At 36.1% G+C, this 20,497-nt stretch overlaps 1 protein-coding gene across 13 annotated transcripts in view; it reads right to left on the reverse strand.

Moving 5' to 3' along the window:
- FAM184A (family with sequence similarity 184 member A) overlaps positions 1–20,497 on the reverse strand; it is a 72,835-nt gene that overhangs the window by 32,575 nt on the left and 19,763 nt on the right. For 9 of the 13 annotated variants that reach the window (XR_011328493.1, XR_011328494.1, XR_011328492.1 and 6 more), the window contains exons 2-9: positions 16,658–17,512; positions 13,982–14,117; positions 10,217–10,398; positions 9,388–9,585; positions 6,040–6,162; positions 2,772–2,933; positions 698–819; positions 351–501 (exon numbers count right to left, since the gene is read on the reverse strand). Coding sequence is in view for 10 of the 13 variants with exons in the window: in XM_069805136.1 (XP_069661237.1) it covers positions 351–501; positions 698–819; positions 2,772–2,933; positions 6,040–6,162; positions 9,388–9,585; positions 10,217–10,398; positions 13,982–14,117; positions 16,658–17,512 (1,929 nt within the window). In the remaining 3 variants the exon portion in view is untranslated. Of the gene's footprint in view, positions 1–350; positions 502–693; positions 820–2,771; positions 2,934–6,039; positions 6,163–9,387; positions 9,586–10,216; positions 10,399–13,981; positions 14,118–16,657; positions 17,513–20,497 lie in introns of all 13 variants that reach the window. The other 4 variants (XM_069805126.1, XM_069805135.1, XM_069805132.1 and 1 more) reach the window with 1 other exon arrangement.

Here is a 20,497-nt window from a genome sequence, read left to right on the forward strand (position 1 = left end):
ACTTTTCAGTGACTTGTACAGTGTTATTATTGTAAAGATAATGGATACCTCCAAGCCCAAACAACTAGCACTGGTAAATATTTACAGAATAGGTGAGCAGACAGAATCACAAAAATCTTTTAGTGAAGAGGTAAGACTGTCAACATGCTCCCACTCCCCCCAAAAAACTGTGAAAAGTGTTATTCACATTTAGTGTAAAGGTTCAATAATGATTAGGTTTAAAAAGCATTATGCTAACAAATTTCATTTCAAAGACAGATGTCACAACCAATTTCATGTAGTTAATTGGTAATAAACTACCAGCAACTAAATTGTAATGGCCTTCCAATTCTCAAAGAGACCATAGTTACCTGGTCTAAAAGATCTTCAACTTTTTTTTGCCATCCATCCCTTGCTGCATTTTTTTCACGTTCTTTCAGCTGCAACAGCTGAGTCATGGCTGCCTTCTTATCTTCTTCATGCTGCAGCCTCAGTTCTTCACGAAGCTTATTACATTCCTGTCTAAAAGCAAAGGTCAAATAACTAAAATGCAGTTGACCTTGTGCAAGAAGCAAAAAATAATTAAAAGCTCAGTAATAACTGGAAAAGCTTAGATAATAACAGAAACCTTTGCTTTACATTTCATTTGCTATTGCATTTGCATGTGATACATACTTCATTTCTTATTAAAGAATGAAAGAGAAAAATTAATACTTGCCGAAGATTTTCTGTCCATTTTATTTCCAAGTCGCGAGCCATTCTGTCAACTTTGAACTTTTCCTCTTCTCTCATGGCAGCAATCATTGCCTCGTGCTGTTGTCTCTCCTGATCTAGTTCTCCCTGCAAACACAAACTTCACAATAGAGACTGATCAGCAGCAAAAAAGTATTTCAAACCTTAAACAAGTGTATTTATAATAAAAATGTCAGTTACAATTGGCTCATAAAACTTGAGCTATAACTTTCAGTGTGTAATTCCTAATTATGCACAATTAATGCCTATACATCTGCTGATACTTCTTACTTGTGGAACAGAATTTTGCATTCCTATAAAAAGCTATAAAAAGCAATTTTCCACTAAGTCATTCTGGAAGTAATCTTTTCAAATACTGTTACATTGAATCACAGAATAATTTATGTTGGAAAGAACCTCAAAAGGTCATCAAGTCCTGTTCACTGCAGGACTAACTTCAGAATTAGAGCAGGTTGCTTAGGTTCTTGTCAAGCATGTTTTTGTCAATCCATGTTTTGGATTTTATTTTTTTTCTTTTAAAGCAGCAGATATTCAGTATTTGAATTTCAAAGCTTGAGCTACCTGGATTTGATACAAAGTTCATGTATCTTCTTTCTGTTTCTTGACTGGACAAACCTGCTAGAAACAGGGTTTTACAGTCTGAACACAGAAAAAGAACTTTAAAATTCCTATCAATTTCTGTTCAAATTTCACCATACTAAGTAGTATTAGGTACCACCTAGAAATCATACCTACAGGAATGTTTTTCAACAGTGCTTGCTTCATTCATGAGAGGGAAACATGGCTGTCTAAATTTAATTAAGACTTTTAAAGTGAGAATTTTTTAAAATATATAAATGAAAAAATCCTGCAGAAATCTGTTAAGATAAACATCATTGCCAGTAACCTGCTATGTATGAATATTTAAATGTTATAATAGGTGAACAGAGAAGAATGCAGTAGTTCATAAGGACACTTAGAGAAATTATAAAAAATACAGAGGAAGCTGTATACTGTAACAGGGTCCACATCTAATGACCATAGCTGAAAGAAATCAAAAAAACAAACCAAAACAAAACAAAAACCAAACCCCAAACCCAATATCCTATTTCAGGCTGTTTTCATTAAGAAAATAGCATCAACATGAAAACAGATTCAGGGAAAAATTTTTCTTAATATTTGCTGCTCTAGTTCAAATATTGCTGTGATCTTGTAAATGTACATTGTTTACTGAGGAAAGAAAAAGGAAAGGTTATACTTTGTATTAAAGTCAATGAGCTATTAAGAGATAACTGACAGGTCCAGTTCCATCTAAGCCAACTAAAATGGCAATATATTTGTGCTTAGACAAGTTAATTGCTTCAATTGTATAAAGTGATCACATTTTCTGGATGATAATCTGCCATCTTTCAAGATATCATAGCATATATCTTTAAACTATTCTCAAGCATCTTCTGAAATTCTAAATTTGAGCCTGAAATGAAGATTGTGCCATTATTTGAGCAAAACATAGTATGCATGCATAAAAAAAAAAGATTTAAAAGGTTTCAATGAATTCTAGAGCTAGTAAGCTCTGGATCTTGTTTTGCACCAAGACATGAAACTGTCTGGAATAGCACTGGTGTAACACATATCCCTTTTACATTCTCATGAAATCCTGTTAAGCCTCTGAAAAAATCCAACCCTGGATATATTTTGTACGGACATACTTTGGCAGCTACAATTTGTATTAACCACAGGAAGATGCGGTTACAGCAATACCCATTAAATACTAAAAGTGTTCTGAAAACAATACAAAAAAACCCCAAACCACCACCCCAAAATGAACCAACCAACAAAAACCCAAAAAACAAAAAACAAACCCAACCAAACCAACCCATCCTAGTTTTCCAGTTTTTTTTCTCTCTGCTTGAAATAAAAAGAGAAATCTCTCTTTTAACAAAGCCATATAAAGCTCCTTCAATAATGTATACACTATAATACCTCTTGCCATTTTAAAAACAAGACCAAAATCACCATGACTGTACTTTGCACAATTTATTCTCCAACATTATGGTTACCTCAACGCTATACAATGAATCTGTGGTCTCTCGCAGTCTTGCTCTAGTTAATTCTAGTTCTTTCTGGAGTATTTCCTGAGCTTCCTGAAGACTGGAGATATGTCCTTCTGCAGTACCAAGGCCCTGTTCACTTTTTCGTACTAGGTCTTGCAGACGACACACCTATGACAAAAAAAAAGTTGTTGTAATTTCCATAATTATTACTAATGGCAGCCAAGTCATCCTGGTTTCATTTTCTTCCAGTGTTTTCTAATTCCCACCTAGACAAATTCTTATTTGCACAGCTGTTCTCCTTTATTATCACTTAATGTTTCTGCATTAAAAAACAAATTCCTGTAATATTATAAAATCAAACAAAGATTCAATTAAAGGATTTTTACAAGTAAAAAAATATCCAAGCTATGTTTGAAGCATTTTGCAAGGAAAGAGGTTACATAAAGTTCTGAAATGACCTGTAACTTTACTGTGAGAAAGCATGTTTCATGCAAATTAAAATAATGAGAACCACTATTTCAAAATATATAAACTCTAATCTAATGGATAAATTAACTTGTGCTAGGGTATATGCTTCTCTGTTTTCAGATTGCTATCTGTCCGTAAATTAGCCTGTTTAAACCCCAGTCTAATATCATTCCTACATGAAAAACAGCCCCTGAAACTGTACTGATAGCCTCGAAGCGCACCACTGTCTATGTATCTGGTAGTAGCACGCCACTTGCATGAGATGTGAACAGCAGTCCTGTAGATCTAAAGGATATGGAAACATTATGCAAGAATGCCACTGATAGGGCTTAGGTCTGTTCTACTGACAGCTGGAGGCTGTTTAAAGTGATCCTTAGTAATATCATCGGAAATCCTTTGCATGGAGATGGCCAGTCCTTTGACTGCACTGTCAATTGACACAAACAAACTGTCTTTCTAAAAGGTCTCATCCTGAGATACATGTGAGAAAATTAGTATCTTGACTTAACCAGAACTCTAAAAAAAAAATCTCTGGCAAGTATTTAAGATTACACTGTTCTTAAATAGCTTGGTACTAGGAGCATCCTTTAGCTATGATAATTGCTACCAAAAAGTCTGTCAAAAAGAAAAGAGGATGGCATAGATTCAAAACCAGCTTTCTCAGCAGGGAAGCTAGAACTAAGCTAACATCGACAGAATATAATAAATATATGCCTACTGTTAAATTAAGTCTGTAACTTAAAAACAAAAAAAGAAGTAGCACTAGAAACGTAAGGGCTAAGTTAAAGATGTGCCAGACATTTCACAGGGAAGTTTCTTCCAGGTCAGTGAAGACATTGAGGAACTGTTGTCAGTTGTCAATAGAGATCTAGGAGTAAGCTGTGGCTGCAAGTGAAGCACTTGTCTTGTGCTTAAGATAAACATAGTAATAAAATAAAACATATTGCCTCTGTACTACATGGAGTAGATTTACAGACCACCCCAAATTTATTGCCTGTATGCTTTTTCTCATCCTCTCAATATGCAAAATCCACTACTACACTTATGCTGGCATAAGAATGTATACAAGATCAATTACTGAACAGCAGCTGTCCCTAATTCCCTATTTTAGTTTATGTTAGAGTAATCTATTCCTTAGCTTTTCTTAATTCAGTGTGCTGATAAATTTTCGAAGCCTGAACTCTATAGTAGTTAGATAATGAAAATTCATTCTTAAAACGTTCGAAATTATTTCCTTCAGAGAAGGAGCAAGTTGATTACTCACAAACCCAAGAGAAGTTGATAAAGAGTAACTAAATTAAAACCTACGGTGTTGAATGACAATAGAACGACAATAGCGCTCTCCTCCGATCTAATCCAGCAATAAGGAAAGTTAACATACAACAGAGAACTTAAAGCTAAAAAGAAATAACAAAACTTTCTGTAATTTTGAAAGGAAGAATAAACCCATGTATGGTTTTCTTAACATATATAATAAAACCATCATATTTCATCAATTTGAATGTAGGTAAGCATACTGTTAAGGGAGCAAGAGCAGTTCCAGCTTCAATTTGCACCTTCTCCAAGGTCTGAAGTACCAGCAAAGGCACTCACAACTACCAGAAGGAAGTACAGTCTCCTCTTTAACAGGTACTTACGACTGATTGATCAGCAGTGCTGCTGAGCTCTAAAGATGGTAGGTTCAGCTCTGCTGGTAGTATATATTATCTGGTGTGTATATATCTATGGTAGGTACTACTCCAAAAGTATATAGTAATATATATTTTCAGAATATACATTCTGAAAATAGGATTTAATACATTAACATGTATAGTAATATAGTAATGCACTGAAATATTAATAATATATCAATACATAATATTTTAACATACAAGAATATGTAATATTATAATAATAACTTTAATATTACAATAATAATTTAATATATACTTCCAGAAGGGCAAACTTTCCCACTTATTAAAAACAAGCAGTTTCATTCTAAAGTGAGTTCAACTTTCATACAAGTTGCAAGCCACTAGAATCAGACAAACACCTGCCACCTCCAGAACTTGTATGGTATAGAAAATGGTATGAAGAGTACTGCTGCAAAAAAGTACTTGAATTCATGCTTAAGTCTGTCAAAACACACACTGAAATAATACCTATGGCCTCTTGAAACAAGGCAAAAGTTCCAGACAAAAATGGATTGATGGTTTTGAGATCAGTAGAATATATTTCTAGTTTAAAAATATTATATTATGAAAAGGTGGAGATTTCAAGCTCAAAAAATTAAAAGTGTATTGAGATATGATACACTTAACATTGATTGCGTATATCAAAACATTGCAAATAACTTGGGTCTTACTAGAAGTAAGTATTTCATGTCATTTTTTGATGGAAATACATGAAGATCATCTGCAAGTCGGGAAGCTGACAATTTACAATATGTTAATTGTAACCAAATATGAGTTTAAATACAGTTAATTTTCCCTCTGTCTCCTGACATATTTTGTGTAGAGGTCTGCATACCTAATGAGAAGATAAGCAGAGTTAAAACAAGAAAGGCTGTTTACATCAACTGCTTTGTATCTCAATCTCTTTTGCTGATTTTTGTTAATTTTGTAAAGGACAATAAAACCAGCGCTCAAAATCAGTCAAGTAACTTACCATGTTTGAAGAATACTCCACTTTAACCATAAATAAGGCACTAAACAGACTGAACAGTGTAGTCCTAGCTCTGTACTAGACTCTAAGCACAAGATCATTATTGATGAAATGTGGTCTAGTGCACAGGACTGTTAGCTGATACAATTAAGTTAACCCTTGCCTCCTGATTGGCAGAAGTCAGTTTTGTTGTCAGCTCTTCCTTGAGGTTTTCCAGCTGCTGTCGGAGCTGATTCTTATCGTCCTCCAAATGCAGTTTCTCCTTCTCAAACTGCTGCTCCAACTCCTTCAGAAATAAGAAGGATGGAAGAAATACTAAATACCTGCCATACAGTCATCGCAAAGTACAGGTATACCACATGAAAATTATTCCTCCTGGCATAAATATTGAAGAATTGTCCTTTCCTTAAAGTGTTAAAACATGAACATTTATTTCCTTTTACAATGGATGTCTTAATTTTTCAGTTAATTTTCTAATCTAACATCCTTGATGAATCACAAAATAAAGACAAACAGGACTTTCCTCTCAGTTACTAGTTTCAGTTTGCACTTAATTATCAAAATCATTAAAACTATATCTACTTTCACAGTTTTTCAATCTGAGCTGACAGAATGAAGAAGTTTTCACTTTTTATAAAATTAAACTGATAATATGCTTATCCTTCAGCCTTCACCCATCTATCTCCTACACATAATCCTCACAGAAAATAGTAAATCTTAAAATCCAGACTGAGCTTTGGGAATTTTTTCAGGCTGTTACAATAAACGAGAAAAAGCCCCACACCATATCTATAAAATTTATGTAGAACCAGAAGCCTTCAAGTTCAACTATATGGAGAGAATCAAGTAACACCTCTGTTTTCATTCAATCTCTGTGGAGTAATAGCCAAATTCTGAAAATAACTCTGTTGGATGAATTATGTCTCTCTTACATGAGCCTATGTTGTATACGCATTTGTTAGAAACTTTTTTCTTTTTTTAAGGAAATATTCGGAATATATTTTCAGAAGAACAATTTCTGTCACAAAATACTTAACATGAAACATGTTAAAATTAAGACCTTTATTATATATGTCATATTATATATTTCATATATTTTGTTATATATATTTATATATAATATATTATATGACAAAGCCTGCCTGAAGAAGATTAAGGTTGCCAAGTAAGGTGCTCCAGAGCCAGATAATACAAGACTTCAAGGTTTTCTATGCAGATAGAGAGGCTCCTTTATTAACTCCCTCCTAGGGGTTCAGCTGCAACGCAAGGCTTAGCACCGATTCAGTGCCTCTGTGTAGCCCTCAGCTCAGATTTCTGAGAAATCAATAACATTTCAGAAACAGCTATGAAAATACATAGACCAGAGCCATGCATGAAACAAAAAGTACAACTGCAGGCATTGGTAAGACTGCGGAGACAAGGAGAGTTAAGCGCTCAGGAATTCAAGAGGAAAAAGACTGTCATGAAAAAGTGTAAAACCAGGCAGCTGGAAGACAGCGACTTGGTGTCATCCAGCTCATTCCCAGAAGCAACAGGGGCCAACCCATCCTCATCCAAAAACAGACTCCTCAAGTGTTTTGCTGGGGGTGGTAAGCACATTAAGCTTAGCAGCTTCTAAGTTCTAGCACTCCATTAGGGTGTGCAGTAGGCAATAAATAATTTGTGTATGAACTGCTTGCTCAATCTCTTTGTTCACGGTAGCAGTTGGACAAAGTGACAAAACAGAGGGTTATACTTTCAATAATACACTGCTATACAACATAACTCAACAAGTGCATGTTTTCTTCACTGGGCCCAGATCAACAACCATGTGGGACAAATGATGCTTGCTAAGTGAGACTTGCTCAATTCTTCTTGTTCGCACTATGAAATCTGCCGGCTGCAAAATTTCACTAGTGCTATTCACACCCTATTCTGATAACTGAGTAATTAGTTCTTTTATGATACTTGTCAGTACAGCTGTGCAGTACTGCAAAATTATTAGCAGCTCTATTTTCATAATCCTCCTATGAACTGATGCCATTTTTACAGCTCATTTTATAGATGGAAGAATTGAAGCAGAGAGATATTTTTAAGCCATTTCTTGAGTCCTATTCTCATTCTTTAGAATTCTCTTCTGTTCCATTTTTTCCAAAGATTTCCAAACCCCAGATGCCCTTCCCAGTCTTCCAGTCCTAATAAATCCTCATGTCCTCTACCCCAAGGCTCCTTTTACCATGTTTCTTCCTCATAATAAATTCAACTCTTCTCCACATTTGAGACTGACTGATTCTTCCTTGAATTACTCAAACAACACAACATGTGCTTAGCGAGACAGGTTTGACAGAGGAGACAGTATACCAATTAAGATTTACTGACATCTTGACCCTGACATATTTTCATAGCTAATTTTCCCTTGCTAAAATCAAGTTTCAGATTTCTCACATTTATAGAGCTGTTCCCTATTTTAACTAATGATTTAAGAACATTTTATGATATCCTTTGTTTTATTCTTGACATTATTTTAATAACAACAAAACGAACCATAGATCTTACTGAAGTAGAAGAAAAATTTTCCCCCAAACCCTTAAGAGACATTGTTTTAATAACAGGCATATTTGAAGTTACAAAGAAAGTAAACCTGAAAGATCAGATGCATGTATGTCTCGGAGAACTACTTCCATTACTAGCAGACATGAAAAAAAAAAAATCTTCGGGTTTATTCAAATTAGAACTAAGCAGCAACACACTAGTAAAATAATTTACTAAAAAAAAAAAAAAGTCTTAAGCTGCACATCATTAACTACAACTGTGTTTCTTGGTATATTTCCTGTGAACACACCAGAAGAGCATAACAGAGCCTTAAATTAAACGGTATTTAGCCTGGTTTACTGTATAAGACAAAATTTGTGTATAATGTAAATACAATCAGATTAGGAAATAATAATCCAAAATTGGTCCTCTCATTTATCCCAACAAAGAAAAGGCCAATTTTGTGAAACAAAGCCTTTCAGTTTCAGGATTCCAGTCAAAGGTAAATGAATAGTCAATACACAGTTAGCATAACTTTATGATGTAAGTTAGGAACAGCTATTGTTATCTTCTGAGTATACATATAGTCAAGTACTAATCTTTTTGTACTTCTGGACTGTTTATGAAAATTTTAAATAAATATTAGAGTAACATAATCTTTCATCTCCTTCAGAAGAAGTGATCTTGAGTGATATACTAACCTTTCTGAATATGGGTCACAACACCTGGAAAAACACACATACTGTACTCAAAAAGATAGTTGTACTGAGTTGAGAATTTCTCTTCTCTATGCAGACAAGTGACAGTACAAATGCTCTTTTTTGGGGGAAAGATAGATGTTATTTTAATAAAGGTTGAGTAGTTTCTTCAGAGAGGCACAGCTGATCTGCAGGTAACTCCAAATAAAACTTGCCATACAACAAACCCATGCAGCACAAGGTTCAAACCATAACACTTGCTTTTTGTAATATGTTTGATTATTAAGAAAGCACAAACGTACCATCTGCAGTTTTTTCTTATCCTTATTAGCATTGCTGTGCGCAGCCTCAATTGCAGTATGGTGTTTCCACGCCAATTCTTCTAAGGTCTTGGAATGAGCCTCCTTTAACTGTGCAGCCTCTCCTTCCAATCTTGCTTGCAATTTTACCAGCTCCTTCTCATAATATTCACGTTGTGTCTCCCTTGCTTCATTTACTTTCTAAAAGAGACAGAGGAAAAAAAAAGATATTTCTATTAAGTGGTAAAATCTGAACAGTAGAAGGAAAAAAAAAATACAAAAACATTACTGATGACATAAACCTACAAAAATTAACTTCCATACAAAAGAAACTGAGCAAACAAAAAGCACTCACAAAATAATTCAATAACCAAAAAGGTAGTTTCAATATATCCATGCAAAGAAATATAGCCACATTAAAATCTATTTTTTTGCTCTATTTAATCTGGGGAAACAGCAATCAGGTATCAAGCCTATAGAAAATTTCAGTTCAGTATTTTCAGAAGTGTTCAGCACATTTTCAGAGAATGGCTTTTTTTAATTGTTCTTTAACCATTTCACCTTTCTCCTTAATGAGACACTTTAGATACTAGGCTACACACAAGGTCATAAATTAAATGAAATTGTTAGAAGATGTCCAAGGCAGTCTGACTTCCCTCTACTCTCACTTTACACTCTACATTAGTCATTGTATGTTGCTACACAAGATATACTTGGAACATACTACTACTGGTCCTGGTCCAGTCATATCAAACAAAAATGAAAACATTTTTTTCCCTGAGAATTCCAAGTATTTTGTTTTTATTCAACTAAAGCCAATAAACTGTTTAACCTTCTCTAAGGCCAGAATTTGCTGCCTTTGTCGCTCATCCAGACTTTGTGTTTTGCTTTGTAGTAAGTTTCTTTCCTCTTCCAGTTGGGATAGTTTTTCCTTTAATCTAGACTTTTCTGATTCCAAATCTCTGATTGTAACTTCTTGAGTCATTTGAGTAGCTTGAAGCATTCCAATGTGACCTAAAAACAAAACAGCTTTTTAAAACCTCACAGCATTAGTCTCACATAATTGAAGTACACATTCATACTTCAGTGATTTCTAGAAGTGCAACTCTAGAGGAATTTTTCATATGGATCTCCATTATCTTCACTGCAATGCTTACCCTCCCCTCCACTTCTCCCTTTTTTAGTTTTCTTGTCAAATGTCCAACAACAGTAGAGTGCTTTGTGCTGGGGCTCCTTTAGTTTCACATTTCCTGGTTCAGAGTTGCATACTGACTCCAAGAGAGAGCAGAGGTAGGCAACAGTATGAACACAGACAGTCTATCTTGAAGAATTTAGCCCACCTAAACCCACACATTTTTACCCCACGATAAGCTACACAACAGAAAGCAGAACATTGAAGTCTAATGGTAAAGATGTTACTGTTTTATCAAACTCATAATTTAACCAGCTTGTTAGGTAGAGCAGCTAAAGCTATGTTAAACTTCTGGAATTGCACTTTGTTTATTATGCTATAGGGGTATGACTAAAAGATGTAACAGAACTAATTCTCTCTACAGTAAAGTATGATCCAAATACTTACAGGTTAGAAGCTTGCTTTTAATTTCTTTGTTAAAAAAAAAAAAATCTACAAAGCTAGACAGTGTAATCATTTGTCCTTCACATCACAGTGGAAAAAGATTTATGACTTCAGAAGTTTTTGCCCTTGTTCTTCTGAATTTATATCCATATTATTGAAAATACTACTAGCAGGTAACTGACTAAAGCAGTGAAACTCCTGTTATTCTGGGAAAGGTGTAGGAGGGAGTAGCAGGCTATTTTGAAAAGAGGATGCTCCTAGGTTTGTTCAGTTGAACAACTGAGAGGATGCTCCTAAATTTGTTCAACTGAATCAGAGGGGATATTCTCCCATTACTTTAACTTCTTTCTAGAGCATCATAGAGTCATACCTAAGCTGACATTCCATGTTGGAATGGATTCTTTTGATAGAAACACCCCATTCTCCCTTTCATAAATTGCATGACCTAGACATGTTTGAAATATGCCTTTTAAAAATTAGCATATAATAAAATGAAGTGGTAACTAAAGAGATTTTCAAGAATTATACAGAGATCCTTAACAGTTTCACATAAAGAAAGCATCCAGATAAGAAACTGTATTATTTACATGGAATAAATTTATTATTTTTGTAGTCACAAGTTCTAGGAGAGACTTCCCCCCCCCCATTTTATCGTATCCTTCAAAAATAACAGATTAGTTGAGTTTTAATAACAGAGCATTGCTTTTAAATTTAAATTACTAAGAAATAGCTAAGCAAGTGGACTGTGTGTCACTGTTTCTCACAAGACAAAACCACTGAGACTCTAGATTCACTTCCATCTGAGGTTAAAGCAAGACATGAGCCACAAAGGAAACTGTTTTAGCCTTTGTTGCCTGTGGACACTGATGTGAAGAACGGTGGGATACATAACAGAATTTGGCCATGAAAAATGCTTCAAAATTAGTAGTATTTTTATAAACAATGCACACCTCTAATTGTACTAAGCCCTGAAGAATTCTAAGAGTCATTTTGGCATTTTTGTTTGATAATACTAAAAACTGAAGAGAAAAACTTAAGATAACAGGTACACTTAACTTCTGTAACATTTCAAAAACTACCTTGTTTCAAAAGTTCAGCTGTTTAAGAAATGTATTTGCAAACCCAGATTTTAGAATGTAACAAGAAGAATAACTGTTCAAGAATTTCAAGTTTGTCAGGAAGTATTATGCACGTGCATATTTTATTGTAAGCACACAGACACACTGATCTAGAGCGTTTGTCCTAGCAATACCAACACACAGTAGAGGTTTCCCATTCCTCATATTCTACACATAAGGTATGAAAAGCAGCAGTTTCCTTTCAAATTTGGAATCCTAGGATAAATGGGAAGAATAATATATTAATTTCCCATAATAGACTTAATACAGTATTCTCAAACTGCAATACAAGTAAGTATTTTGTATGGTAATTAAGTATAAGAATTTAGTTTCTTTGGGGCAGGATTTTTGACTTCCAAGTGGAGCTGAAATTCAAAGGAGATGGCAGTGGGCCAGCGTCAGAAACCCTTTCCAAACAGGCTGGTAATCAATTTTATCACACTGTAATTGCGTGGTGGCATGACTGTAAACAGGGCTCCTGGTTCTTGTTGCACAGTGAAAAAAAACCAGCCTGGATATTCCAGTTTCCACTAAATCTGGGGCTGGCTGCTGAACCCTACCCATGCTTCTACCTAGGGAAACAAACAGCAACGGTCAAGGAGTGTACAGGAACAGGCTTCTTTTCCCAAGCCTCAGGTCATGAATTTTTCCGAGTGCCTCAAACGTAACTTTTTGAAGGGTCAGATTCCCATTTGAGATGCTCTTAGCAGGAAGCCCATTCCTTTTAGCTATTTATATGCAGTAGGACCTTGCAGTCTTGGGTCCCTGCTGGCCTTTATCTTGTCTGAACATATAGCCTAGACTGTTCCTAGCCTTTACCTTAGCTAGCTCATCTATGCCACTTGTCCTAGGTGCGAAGCATTCCTAGGGAACACACACTCAGTCCATCTGTAGGAACTGCTTAATTACTTAAAGGACAGAAATAAAGCCTTGATATAGGCCACAAACCGAGTTTGAGGGCTATGCCACATGTAGCCATCTGTAATAGTAAACTATTATAGTAAATATGGTATTATATATAGTATATAGTATAAACAGTAAACTATTACAGTATTAGCAAGTTAACACTGTGAAGTATTTTCTGGCCCGAAGGCTGACTGGCACAGTCTGGCAACATCCCAGCCTTCAAAACAAGGTGATCTTATCCAAACTGACTTTTGGGAAGGGCCCCCGGGCTTGTGCTAACTTGTATGGAAAATAATCAGGTATTTCTACGACTGGCCTAGTTGAACAAGGCCAAAGATAAGCCAAGGGCTTATTTCTAGCCTACAGTCCTACCTATGGTATAGTCAACCAAGTTCAAGTACTTGGGCTCATGCCCATGCCCCACCACTAAGCAGTTTGCTAGAGAGACAATGCCAGCGATTTAAAACCCGCATGTGTACAGCCAAGTCTTAAACCATTTTCTATGACTTTCCATATGCCAACGAGCAGAGAGAAATCGAGAAAACAACTACGAAGAAAACCCTAACAGATTTATTAATTGATAAGCTGCAAGTCTTCTAACAGCAGGTGTAAAGCAAAGTACTGCAGTCTCAGCAAAAGGACAAGGCAATTGAAAACTATGGAGAAACAGGAAGCATGTCTCAGTGACTGTGTGGAGAACAGACAGACAGGTACATGGCAGAAGCATTCTGTGCAAGTGCAGTTAAGGCAAGAAATTCCAAGGCCTGGAAGATACGTACACACTATAAGTAGCAGCACATTTGGACAAATAAGTACACAAAAAAGAGTCTTAAGTACAATGCATACAATATCAAAACAGTTAAAAAAACCCAAAGCTTGTCAGAAATTTCTATGGACAGCATTGAACAGTCTTTAGGCACTCTAAACCTGCACAAAGTTAACAGAAAAAGGAAAGGCTAGAATAAATGAATGAAGTTCATTTCCAGATCATACATACTGGCTTTGAGAACAAGATCAGTGGCCTGTTGCTGTAAGCGCTCTCTAGCAGCTGCTAGCTCACTTTCCACTTCTTTGTGTTTGCTTAACAATGACATCTCCTCCTCCTTCACATCATCTAGCTGTTTTTGAAGAACCTAGAGGAAGCACAGTATAATGCCTGTTATCATTGTATACTATCATGTTTAAATTTAAATGAGTATTAGGTTAAAATGTACAGAAAAGACCTTTCAGTAAACAAGTTTCATTCATACACATGCTGAAATCTTGTAATATTACCATCATATTCATTTAGTATTATGTGTTTTTCCAAACATATTACTGAAGCACTGCAAGAAACTTGATATACGGCATGACAAGGATACAAAAGAGAAATGTGACAATACTCAAAAAGGCATATGAAAAATAAGAACAGTAACATGATCCACAGAATCTGCGGGCCAATTTGAGAAACCTGGTTTCTGGTATCTCAGGGTTCTTCAAATTGAAGAATATGTTATATGTTCACAGCAGTTTTCAATGTCCTTAATTGCAACTGCAAGTGTTTATTACTGACACAAATAAAGCTGCACATGGATATACATAAAATGAGAGCTAAGCAATTAGTTAAATCAAACTTCTAATATGTTTTAAGTCTGATGTACAGATTCACGAGAGCAGCTCTGGGGTAGTGTGATGATGGTGTGCTCCCAGCCATGCAGGAGGGAAAAGGGAATCTTGTTCTGTTTTAAAAATAAACTAGAAGGCTCCTTGGGAAACCAGAAGAAAGTATTCTGAATTCAACATCTGATAAAGGTAGCAGTTATCCTTCACTATACCCTGTAGCCTTTACACAAGAAGGCAGGATAGTCCAAAAGATGGGCTGGAATTAGATCGTAAATGGGAAAAGGTCATGGCCCATCTCAGCTCTACACAAAGATGCTTCCAAAATTACTACGGCCATCACATTTCAGGTACTTCTGGCTTTGAAACTTGAGAGTAAGTACAACTGCATAAGACAAGATACTTAAGCTTACCCACAGAGATTACTGTTCTCGAGGCCCAAGCACAGCTACCAAAACGCAAGCAGAATTTCACAGAATATTTTCCTTCAAGCCCAGCATACTCAGTCTTATTTTTTTTCCGAACAAAAAATCCAGTCTGATTTTTCTCCAAACAAAAAAATTCAGTCTTTGTATTTCTGGGATGTCTTGTCCTTATTTAAGGACAAGAAACTTCAGTATCTAAATAACACTGTGTTGGGGTTTAACTGTGATGGGCAACTAAGCCCCAGACAGCTGCTCACTCACTCTCCCACAGCGAATCAAAAGAATAAAAGTGGGAAAACTCATGGGTTGAGATAAAGACAGCTTAATAGGTAAAGCAAAAGCCATGCATGCAAGCAAAGCAAAACAAGGAATTCATTCACCACTTCCCATGGGGAGGCAGGTGTTCAGCCATCTCCAGGACAGCAGGGCTCCAGCACGTGTAACAGTGACTTGGGAAGCCAAACGCCAGCACCCCAAACATCCCCCTGCCTCCTCCTTCTTCCCCCAGCTTTATATTACAGAGCATGATGTCCCATGGTCTGGGATATTCCTTGGTCAGTTGGGGTCGGCTGTCCCAGCTGTGTCCCCTCCCAACTCCTTGTGCCCCCCCAGCCTCCTCGCTGGTGGGGTGGGGTGAGGAACAGAACAGCCCTTGGCTCTGGGTAAGCCCTGCTCAGCAGGAACCGAAACATCCCTGTGTTATCAACACTGTTTTCAGCACAAATCCAAAACACAGCCCCATACCAGCTACTGTGAAGAAAATTAACTCTATCCCAGCCAAAAGCAGTACACACTGAAAACATGTACAGTACTTCAGTTACTGCTTGTGAAAACATCATTGAAGATATTGTTATAAAAAAAAGTTAAAACGTTCACAAATTTGTCTTTTTTTCTTGCCTCCCACAAACCTAGTTTTCTTAACACTCAACACCCTCAGGCAAGATAGTCACTAATGACCTCTACAAGCAAGACTGCACTAAATACACAATATTCATTGTATTTAGCGTCAGTTGTATGACATTCCTGTCAAATACATTTCTGCAAGAAACTGTACAGTCTAGATAAGGGGTTGTACAACTTTTCTAGCAAGTATTCAAGTTCGTCACCATAACATCTCAAACGGTACCAGTCATCAACATCCTCCTTCCCTGTCTGAATCTTTTTTTTGGGAGGGAGGGATGAGTTTGTGCGAAGACCTCATCCAAAGATATTGCTTAGCTTCCCCTCACCCCTCTCCTCTTTGGAGAGAGGAGAACAGGGTTTGGTTTGGGTTTTTGTCTGTTCTTTAAGTGGCAACAGTTTTGAGTAGTCTATTGAGTACCCTACGCTTGGGTACTACAACTAGAACAATCAAGTTCTGTTCATGAACAACTGAAAGGAAGGAGACCAAGACTTTCGCCTGGGTAGGGGCTTCTAGATTCTCCTCGAATATAAAGTAGTACTAATTCAGTCCGGGAAAATTAAACACAAAATAAATTTTTAAATATACATAAATTAAAAAAAATTAGAAGTAGAAGATAATCAAGTACAAGTGACAGAAAATTAAGTTTACGTGTTCCAGTCACCTCAACCTATCAGCCTCATGGAAAGACAGCCTAAATAGGGAAAGAAAATTCACAGTCTTGGGAACAACATATCATCGATCTTACCTGAACATTGTTTTCTGCTGTACCAAGAGCCACCTGAAGTTTTTGGCATTTTTCCCGTAGACTGGCAGCTTCATCCTGGACCATTTGCAATTCAATTTTAAGCTTTCCCAGATTCTTCCGTAAAATACTTTCCTGGTTTTGAAATTCTTTCCTTAGCTCCACTTCTTTTTCCTTGCAAGCATGCAGACTTTCTGCTGTAAAAAGCTGAGATCTTTTCAAAGAATCAAGTTCATGTTCATAGAAGGACTGTGCTTTGCTGAGTTTGCCTTCATAGTCCTCAATGAGTTTTTTTCTTTCCAGCCTTAACTCTTCAACTTTACTGTTCAAGTCTTCCAGCTCAAGTCTATGCAATTCCTCTAGCTTTTCTTGCCCCTTACTTAAAGTAGCATTCTGACTCTGTTGAGTCTTCAGAAGTTCTTGAATCTCAAGCCTGTGGGCAGCTCTCAAATCTTCCAGAGCTGTACGCTTGTCCTTCTCATATTGCACTTGCAACTGTATGAAACTTCGTAGCCTTTCCTCAAATTTCTTTCTGATCTCTTCTACTTCTCTTGACATGGTCACTACACGTTGGACATGCTGAGCTTCTGCACAAAGCTGCATATCTTCCACTCTATCCTTATAGGCTTCAAATTCTGTCAAGGCCTGATGTTTCATCTTTTTATGATCTTCCAGTGACTCTTCTAAAACTTGGATCTTTCTCTTGAGATCCATTTCTTCTGCAACTTTACTTTTATACTGCAAGATCTTCTCTCTGGTCTCTGCAAGAATTTGTTGAATTTCTTCTTCATGAGCATCCTTAAGGGCTTGGATAGCAGCTTCATGTTCATCATTTTTAGTGTTCAAAGCATATATTACCTACAAAAATGAAATAATATTGTATTACAGAAAAGGCATTTGAGTTACCTGTTAAATCATAAGAAAAATCACCTAGGTACTCTGAAAGTTACTTTGACAATCTGGCAGGCTTTCATGATACAAATAAGACACCAAATGTTCTTGTGAATGTGACTACATAAACGCTGTATTAGTCATTACAAACTTATACATTTTGTAGAATGATCTTTCTATACTTTTTAACCTATAATTTTGCTGTTGAAGGTTTTGCTGTAAATACTACTGGAAAAAAGCACCTTTTTAACAAAAGTCCAGGCACTGTATTCTAAATTTTATTGTCTGAAATGACAAACACTCACCATTCTTTCACCTGCGCCTAAAAGGGAAGGCTTTAGATTAAAAAAAAAAAAAGTTCTGAAACAGTATCAGATGGAAAGAACTAAACAGCCTCACTCATCTTTATATAGCAAGAACTAAAAAAAAAAAAAAAAAACCATAAAAACCAGTTTAACTTACATTATTCTAATTCAAATTTTCTAACATATATACATGTTATTTAATGAAAGGAGGAAAAAAAAAAAAATAGGTCTTCCATGGGTTTGGTAGCTGTTCTTAATACTGCTAATACCTCTGCAGGCAGCAGGTACACTTGACTTCCTTCCTAGAAAAAATAGTTTTTCCTACTGTGAAAGAGCTTCATGGTTCAGAGACTCGAAAAGACTCCTCCAATACATTGCAAAAAATGACAACAAAACCACATGCAATTCCATTAGCAGAATCACAGCTATCATTGCAATGCCCTTCACCCAAGATTTCAACCTTTTGTATTCTCATTGTCTTTGATGATGCCAACAGTAACTTCTGGCCACAAAGCTTTCACCTCCCTCCTATCACCAACATACAACCTCAGCCATTGGATCCCAAAGGTTAGTTTCCCTGTCATGAAAATGGTGTCCAGTGCTCAACTTCTTAGTTCATATCAGAAATACTTTGAAAACTGTGGTTTTTATTTTATTTATTTAAAAATGTACATGCAGTATCTTGCATGAAGAGGGCTTAGTTTTGGTTAGAGAAGCTAGACAATGTAGTTAAAAAGGTATTACATAAAAAAAAAGTCACACTTATGATCAGATTGTTATAAATATTTCCAGAACACTGATCAAATCCCACGCTCAGAACAGCCCTTGACTCCTGTCTTTGTGCACAGAAGTGTCATAATGTTCTTCTTCACTTTAGGCAGTGTTCCAGTCTCAGCTTTTGCAGCACTATAATCTGCAGAAAGTATAAACCATATAGCATTTTCAAGGGTATTATTATTTGGCAATGGGACCCTCACTGAAAATTCCAAGTGAAAAATAAGCCTATATGCAAAGCCAGATTCAGAAGGTATCTTTAAATTCTCATCATCCACTTACTCCATACAAAAAGCACTGAACAACTACAAATCCTATGAACACCACTCATTCCCTAAATGAAGGACATGGGTGTCTTACGGAAAAACGTAAAAATTAAATAAAATGCATGCAACTGAATGTTGTATCATAACATATGTTCTTCAGCAGCCTGAATTCCAGCTCTATCAAATTACTCTATTATAAATCTTAGTATTTTAAAGTAAGGGAATAGCTATAATCAGATTTTATCTTTGAGAATGTAATGCACTGTATTAGCACAGGAACATAGAAAAAAAGCCTGTACTAACTGAAGCAGAAGCAACCTAACAGCATTTCAATGAAGTGAAAGCAGAAACTGAAATATATTGGAAGAAATTAATACATTTAAGGTTCCAGCTAAAATAAATACTTCTTAGTCAAGTAAGTTTCTGAAAATTGAGAGGCAGCAAGGTTGCAAAAGTTGGGAGGTGGGCAGATAAAACAAGTATTGCACTCCCTATTTTTAAATTAGAGGATGAGCCATTTCCAAAGCACGCTTGTAAAAGCTTTTAAAAATACTAGTAGCTTTTTCAGTACAACTGCGTATTACCAAGAAGCATAAGCTGCTCATTTGAGTAATTCATATTTTTTCCAGCCCCACTCTAAATGATTCATACACATTGCAGTTCTTACCAGATGACAGAAAAAAAAAATTAAATTGTGCTTTACTGCATTTTCAGTTAGCATATCATTCCAGAGGTACAGACAGAACCATACTCTCTCCAAGAATATGGAGATTGCCAGCTAAAGGCCTTAATACTCTTTATACAAAACAGTAACTTAATTATTAATAGGAATCTACTGAAATACTATATGCCTCGGTCTGAAGAACTACAACAGAGTAAGTTAGTAACAACAACCACCACCTTTTTTTATGCCAATAATTGAGTACTGGAGTGTTTAGTTATATTCTATGTCGTAAGGTTAAGTAAGTCTGTTGCTCCATTAGCACTGGTGTCTTGAACTACATACATGGAATACAAACAACAACCAGTGTTCAACACTGTTTGTGGCTGAAAAATTAAAGTTTTACTATTTGGCTGAGAAATCTTTTTGACTCCAAACAGATGTTATGACTTGGAGAGCTGACCAGCTCTTGCCTGGTCAGCTGCACTTGGTCATCTGCTCCTGCCAGCAATTTAGTCATGACGGAATGCTTTTCTAATTAGAAATGTGTAATTCACCTTAATACTAGTATTAAGTGCCAAATATATTTTACAGTACAGAAAACATCTTCAAAAATGTGTGTGATTCATTCTAATTTTACATGGAAACAGGAACTGATACCTATGAGAAAAAAAACAAACATCACTACACGCCTTATACAAACATCAACCTTTTGTCTCTGGTAAACCTTCATTTTAGAATTAACATGTGGGTCCCTGGGTCAGAGCACTATACTCAGCCTAGTTCAGGTGAAGTGTCTTGTTCCCAGCGTTACTGGGGTGCTGCTGCCTGTGAGCACTGGTGCTGTCTGGAGCCTCCACAGACACCCCAAGAGTTTGTCAGTGCTACACATCTATTTAACAAACTACACAACTACAGTGCCAACAAGGAATTGCTTGTGCATAAC

The sequence above is a fragment of the Haliaeetus albicilla genome, chromosome 17 (assembly GCF_947461875.1).
Source record: "Haliaeetus albicilla chromosome 17, bHalAlb1.1, whole genome shotgun sequence".
Classification (NCBI taxonomy): domain Eukaryota; kingdom Metazoa; phylum Chordata; class Aves; order Accipitriformes; family Accipitridae; genus Haliaeetus; species Haliaeetus albicilla.